Source organism: Nematolebias whitei, chromosome 8, assembly GCF_014905685.2.
Source record: "Nematolebias whitei isolate Nwh7 chromosome 8, NemWhi1, whole genome shotgun sequence".
NCBI classification, from domain to species: domain Eukaryota; kingdom Metazoa; phylum Chordata; class Actinopteri; order Cyprinodontiformes; family Rivulidae; genus Nematolebias; species Nematolebias whitei.
The window spans coordinates 2,103,950-2,111,611 of NC_056505.1; the positions used below are offsets into that span (position 1 = coordinate 2,103,950).

A 7,662-nucleotide genomic window follows, 5' to 3' on the forward strand; every position below is an offset into this window, starting at 1 on the left:
TTAATAAGGTTTTTATGCAGCTTTTTATTAATAAGGTTTTTATGCAGTTTTTTATTAATAAGGTTTTTATGCAGTTTTTTATTAATAAGGTTTTAATGCAGCTTTTTATTAATAAGGTTTTTATGCAGTTTTTTATTAATAAGGTTTTTATGCAGCTTTTTATTAATAAGGTTTTTATCCATCCATCCATCCATTTTCTTCCGCTTATCCGGGGTCAGGTCGCGGGGGTAGCAGCCTAAGTAGGGAGGCCCAGACTTCCCTCTCCCCAGCCACTTGGGCCAGCTCTTCCGGGGGAATCCCGAGGCGTTCCCAGGCCAGCCGAGAAACATAGTCCCTCCAGCGTGTCCTGGGTCTTCCTCTGGGCCTCCTTCCGGTGGGATGTGTCCGGAACACCTCACCAGGGAGGCGTCCAGAAGGCATCCTAAACAGATGCCCAAGCCACCTCAACTGGCTCCTCTCGACGTGGAGAAGCAGCGGCTCTACTCCGAGTCCCTTCCGGATGATCGAGCCTCTCACCCTGTCTCTAAGGGAGAGCCCAGACACCCTGCGGAGAAAACTCATTTCGGCCGCTTGTATCCGAGATCTCATTCTTTCGGTCACAACCCAAAGCTCGTGACCATAGATGAGGGTGGGAACGTAGATCGATCCGTAAATTGAGAGCTTCGCCTTTTGACTCAGCTCTCTCTTCACCACGACAGACCTGTACAGCGCCCGCTTCACTGCAGACGCTGTACCTATCCGCCTATCGATCTCACGCTCCATTTTTCCCTCATTCGTGAACAAGACCCCAAGATACTTGAACTCCTCCACTTGGGGTAGGACCTCCTCCCTGACCCAGAGAGGGCACTCTACCCTTTTCCGGCTCAAGACCATGGCCTCGGATTTGGAGGAACTGATCTTCATCCCAGCCGCATCGCATTCGGCTGCGAACCGCTCCAGCGAAAGCTGTAGATCACGATCTGATGAAGCCAATAAGACCACATCATCTGCAAAAAGCAGAGACGCAATCCTAAGGCCACCAAAACGGATCCCCTCAACACCTTGGCTGCGCCTAGAAATTCTGTCCATAAAAGTTATGAACAGAATCGGTGACAAAGGGCAACCTTGGCGGAGTCCAACTCTCACTGGGAACAAGCCCGACTTACTGCCGGCGATGCGGACCAGGCTCTGACACCGGTCATACAGGGACCTAACAGCCCGTATCAAAGGGCCCAGTACCCCATACTCCCAGAGTATCCCCCCACAGGGCCCCCCGAGGGACGCGGTCGAACGCCTTCTCCAAGTCCACAAAGCACATGTAGACTGGTGGGGCAAACTCCCACGCACCCTCCAGGACCCTGCTGAGAGTGTAGAGCTGGTCCAGTGTTCCACGGCCAGGACGAAAACCGCACTGTTCCTCCTGAATCCGAGGTTCAACTATCCGACGGACCCTCCTCTCCAGAACCCCCGAATAGACCTTACCAGGGAGGCTTAAGAGCGTGATTCCCCTGTAGTTGGAACACACTCTACGGTCCCCATTTTTAAATAGGGGGACCACCACCCCGGTCTGCCAATCCAGGGGAACTTCCCCCGATGTCCACGCAATATTGCAGAGTCGCGTAAGCCAACACAACCCTACAACATCCAGAGCCTTAAGGAACTCTGGGCGAATCTCATCCACCCCTGGGGCCCTGCCACCGAGGAGCTTTTTAACCAAGAACAAAATCTTTGAGGTCTTTCAGTCTGGTTTTAAGCAACTCCACAGCACAGAAACAGCTTTGGTTAGGGTTTGCAATGACATTTTAACTTCAAACGATTCTGGTCACTATGTGGTACTTGTACTCCTTGATCTTACTGCTGCTTTTGACACCGTCGACCACAGTATCCTCATCTCACGGCTCGAACACTGGGTTGGGATTACAGGAGCTGCTTTAGACTGGTTCCGTTCTTACCTCTCTGACAGGACTTTTTGTGTCAAGGTTGGTGAAAGTCTGTCCACTTCGGTCCCTCTTTCCTGCGGGGTCCCACAGGGCTCGATCCTTGGACCCCTTCTCTTCTCGCTCTATCTGCTCCCACTGGGATCCATCTTAAGAAAACATGCCATCTCATTCCATTGTTATGCCGATGACTGCCAGATCTACCTGCCACTGAAACCAGCCAGTGCTCGTTCCATCCACCCTCTCCTCAAATGTCTAGATGACATTAAGGCATGGATGACTTCAAATTTTCTCAGTTTTAACGACCAGAAAACTGAAGTCATCGTCTTTAGTCCTAGCTCAGCTGCCTCCTCAGATCCTGCAAACCTGGACTCACTTCAGCCCTATCTCAAGCACAATGTTAGAAATCTCGGGGTGGTCTTTGACTCGGATTTCAAGTTTGACAAACAGATCAGTTCAGTTCTGCAGAAAAGTTTTTTCCAACTGCGGCAGGTAGCTAAGCTCAAGCCAGTGTTATCCAGACCCAACCTTGAAACATTAGTCCATGCCTTCATCACAACCCGTCTGGACTATTGTAACTCACTTTATGCTGGGGTCAGTCAGGCATCCATTTCACGTCTCCAGCTCGTCCAAAATGCAGCTGCTCGGCTTTTAACTGGTACACGTAGGTCTGAGCACATCACACCTGTTCTGTCCTCCCTTCACTGGCTTCCTGTGCGATCCAGAATCGACTTCAAGATTCTCCTCCTGACATATAAGTGCCTAAATGGCCTCGCACCCCTCTACCTCTCCGAGCTCCTGGAACCATATGTTCCGTCTCGGGCCCTGAGATCATCGGACCAGCTTCTTTTGGTCGTTCCAAAATCACGCCTGAAGCTCCGAGGGGATCGAGCTTTTTCAGTCAGAGGTCCCAACCTGTGGAACAACTTGCCCCTCAACATCAGGCAGGCCTCCTCCCTCCTGATGTTCAAATCCCTCCTTAAAACGCACCTGTTTGCTCTGGCGCTTAATACTGTGTGAGTTAGTTTATTTTGTTCTGTGTACCTCATTTTAAATTCTGTTGTTTTATGATTGACGTTTATTTTTACTGCTTGTTTTTCCTTAGTGTGATCATTAGTGTGTGTTATTGCTCCAGTAATTTTAATTCTGTATGATGTTTTTGTTTTGCTGCCTATGTTTTGCTACATTTCTGTTAAGCACTTTGATAACAGTTTATCTGTTTTAAATTGTGCTCTACAAATAAAGATGACTTGACTTGACTTGACCTCGGTGACCTCAGCACCAGAGATTGGAGAGCCCGACCCAGAGTCCCCAGGCTCCGCTTCCTCAGTGGAAGACGTGCCAGTGGGATTGAGGAGGTCTTCAAAGTATTCCGCCCACCGATCCACAACATCCCGAGTTGAGGTCAGCAGCACACCACTCCCACTATAAACAGTGTTGGTGGCGTACCGCTTTCCCCCCCTGAGACGCCGGATGGTGGACCAGAATCGTCTCAAAGCCGTGCGGAAGTCGTTCTCCATGGCCTCTCCGAACTCCTCCCATGCCCGAGTTTTTGCCTCAGCAACCACCCGAGCCGCATGTCGCTTGGACTGCCGGTACCCATCAGCTGCTTCCGGGGTCCCACAGGCCAAAAAGGCCTGATAGGACTCCTTCTTCAGCCTGACAGCATCCCTCACCGACGGTGTCCACCATCGGGTTCGAGGGTTGCCGCCGCAACAGGCACCGACAACCTTGCGGCTGCAGCTCTGGTAAGCCGCCTCGACAATAGAGGCACGAAACATGGTCCACTCAGACTCAATGTCCCCCACCTCCCTCGGAACATGTTCAAAGTTCTCCCGGAGGTGGGAGTTGAAACTCCGTCTCACAGGAGACTCTGCCAGACGTTCCCAGCAAACCCTCACAATACGTTTCGGTCTGCCAGGTCTGACCGGCATCCTCCCCCACCATCGGAGCCAACTCACCACCAGGTAGTGATCAGTTGACAGCTCCGCCCCTCTCTTCACCCGAGTGTCCAAGACATGTGGCCGCAGATCAGATGAGACGATGACAAAGTCGATCATCAAACTGCGGCCTAGGGTGTCCTGGTGCCAAGAGCACATATGGACACCCTTATGCTTGAACAAGGTGTTCATTATTGACAATCCATGACGAGCACAGAAGTCCAACAACAGAACACCACTCTTGTTCAGATCAGGGGGGCCGTTCCTCCCAACCACACCCCTCCAGGTTTCACTGTCATTGCCCACATGAGCATTGAAGTCCCCCAGCAGAACAAGGGAGTCCCCAGAAGGTGCACTTTCCAGTACCCCCTCCAAGGACTCCAGAAAGGGTGGATAATCTGAACTGCCGTTTGGTGCATTAGCTCAAACGACAGTCAGAACCCGTCCCCCCACACGTAGGCGGAGGGAGGCCATCCTCTCATTCACCGGGGTGAACCCCAATACACAGGCACCAAGTTGGGGGGCAATAAGTACGCCCACGCCTGCTCGGCGCCTCTCACCAGGGGCAACTCCAGAGTGGAAGAGTGTCCAGCCCCTCTCAAGGAAACTGGTTCCAGAGCCTGAGCCATGTGTAGAGGTGAGTCCGACTATTTCTAGCTGGAACCTCTCAGCCTCACACACCAGCTCAGGCTCCTTCCCCACCAGTGAGGTGACATTCCACGTCCCAATAGCCAGCTTCTGTAGCCGAGGATCAGACCGCCAGGGTCCCCGCCCTCAGCCACCACCCATCCCACATTGCACCTGACCCCTTTGGCCCCTAATAAGGTTTTTATGCAGTTTTTTATTAATAAGGTTTTTATGCAGTTTTTTATTAAGGTTTTTATGCAGTTTTTTATTAATAAGGTTTTTATGCAGTTTTTTATTAATAAGGTTTTTATGCAGTTTTTTTATTAATAAGGTTTTTATGCAGTTTTTTATTAATAAGGTTTTTATGCAGTTTTTTATTAATAAGGTTACCTCTATAAGGGCTTCCATCTTTCGCCCAGACTCTGACCCCTCTGTGTGTGTCCCCCGCTCTGCTGCTCAGTTTGAGCCGGTGACTGTGTCATCTTTAGAGGACATGGTCGCTCAGATGAAGCCCTCTGGTTCTCCATGTGATGCTCTTCCACCACACTTTCTTAAAGAGGTTCTCCTTGTTTTGGACACTTGGTTCTTGCCCTTTTTAACAGTAGTTTATTATCTGGAGTAGTCCTTGCTCATTTTAAACATGCTGTTACATTTTATTATTATATTATTATAGATATATATATATATATTATATATATATTATTATTAGGCTGTTATACATTTTATTGTTGGATGTAACTGGGACCCTGTGTACATAATTTCGCTCCACCACATGTACCACATGAGGAGCGAATGACAATAAAGAAACTCTGACTCTGACTCTGTTGTGCAGCCCCTGATAAAGAAACCTGGTCTTGATCCCACTGTGTTGGAGAATTTTAGGCCCATCTCTAAGCTTCCCCTACTGTCAAACATCTTGGAGAAAATTGTTTATGCTTAGTTAAAATCCTTCCTGGATGAACATAACATCATGGATGTGTTCCAGTCTAGGTTTAAAACTCTCCACAGCACAGAGTCAGCTGTGCTCAGAGTTTTTAATGACATCCTCCTGGCATGTGACTCGGGTGATCATGTGATCTTTGTGTTACTGGACTAACTGCTGCGTTTGACACAGTGGACCACAGCATGTTATTGTCACGTCTACAGCACCAAGTAGGCATCGATGGGACTGCTCTGGGGTGGTTGGGGTCCTATCTGGCAGACAGAACATTTTCTGTAAAAATTGCTGGGTGTGAATCCTTTTCTGCTCCTCTGCCATATGGGGTTCCTCAAGGATCAGTTTTAGGGCCTTTGCTTTTTTCTTTATATCTACTTCCTCTAGATCAATCTTTAGAAAACACAGCATCTCCTTTCATTGCTAGGCTGATGATTGCCAAATCTATGTGCCTTTAAGGTGAGTTGATGCCTGATCCATCAAACCTCTTTTATCATCTCTCAAGGATCTTAAAGCTTGGATGGCCCTAAATTTTCTGCATTTTAATGAAAAAAAGCCAGAGGTGCTTGTTTTTGGACCTAGTGGAGCTTGTCCGAGCCCTCCAATTGACATAGACCCCCCGATAATGTACATTAAGTCCACAGTTACAAACATTGGTTTTAAGATGGACAGTGATTTTAAACTGGACAGCCAAATTTGGGGGAGTGGTGGCGCAGAGGTTAGAAGATGGGCTTGCGATCAGAAAGTCGTAGGTTCACCTCCCGGTACAGTCAACATCAAAAAATGTGGGTGGAAAAGGTGAAACACCCACACCTCCCTCCACCCTCATTCGCCCCACTCTGGGCCCCTGAGCAAGGCCCTTAACCATCTGCTCCCTAAACAGGTCTCTCTTGAAAATGAGTTCTCGTAGCTCAATGAGACTACCTGGATAAATAATACCTGGATATATAATACCTGGATAAATAATACCTGGATATATAATACCTGGATAAATAATACCTGTATAAATAAAGGGTAAATGAAAAAAAAAAAGAAAAAAAAATAAGAGCCACAGTCAAGTCTGGTTTTTATCATTTGAGAAAAATAGGAAAGGTAAAATCTATTCTTTCAAGGAAACAGTTTGAAACAGTAATCCATGCTTTCATTTCATCACGGCTGGATTACTGTAATTCTCTCTATCTCGGAGTCAGCCAGTCCTCACTTACACGTCTGCAGCTGGTGCAAGATGCTGCTGCACGTCTTTTAACAGGAACACGTAAAAGAGATCACATCACCCTGTCCTGGCTTCTCTCCAATGGCTGCCCATGTATTTTAGAGTTCATTTTAAAATTATTTTGTTTGTTTGTAAGGTTTAAAACAGCCTTGCCCCCCCCCCCCCCCCCCCCCATTTAACAGAGCTTCTACACCACTACACTCCACCTCGGTCACTCAGGTCTGCTGACCTGCTGCTTCTGGTCATTCCCTAGAGTAAGAGGAAGCTTGATGATGTTGATGATGGTGATGATGAAGGTGATGATGATGATGATGATGAAGGTGATGATGATCTTCTTCTTAGCCTCTCAGTTTACATTCCTCACCATGAGGCTGAAGGATAAGCTCCACCCACAACGAATCAGACGCAAACACAGCCCCACTCAGGACAAACCACCTGATCTGTCCCTGAATCTGCAGAAGAATCAGGTAAGCACAGTACACACAGTACACATGGTACACACAGTACACATGGTACACACAGTACACATGGTACACATAGTACACATAGTACACACAGTACACACGATACACATGGTACACCCGATACACATGGTACACACAGTACACATGGTACACAGTACACATGGTACACACAGTATGCACGGTACACACAGTACACATGGTACACAGGGTACACACAGTACACATGGTACACACGGTACATGGTACACACGGTACACACAGTACACATGGTACATATGGTACGCACAGTACACACAGTACACACGGTACACACAGTACACACAATACACATTGTACACATGGTACACACGGTACACATTGTACACACAGTACACACAATACACACGGTACACACAGTAGACATAGTACACATGGTACACACAGTACACACAGTACACATGGTACACACAGTACACATTGTACACATAGTACACACAGTACAGACAGTACACACGGTACACACAGTACACACGGTACACACAGTACACATTGTACACATGGTACACACGGTACACATTGTATACACAGT

The 7,662-nt window shown here is 47.9% G+C and overlaps 1 protein-coding gene across 1 annotated transcript in view; it reads left to right on the forward strand.

Annotated features, from left to right (window-relative positions):
* The window catches only part of LOC119413739 (rap guanine nucleotide exchange factor 1-like), a 39,032-nt gene that overhangs the window by 1,024 nt on the left and 30,346 nt on the right, over window positions 1-7,662 (forward strand). Inside the window, exon 2 of the mRNA XM_037680794.1 lies at window positions 6,973-7,097. Coding sequence (XP_037536722.1) covers window positions 6,973-7,097 — 125 coding nt within the window. The remainder of the gene's footprint in view (window positions 1-6,972; window positions 7,098-7,662) is intronic.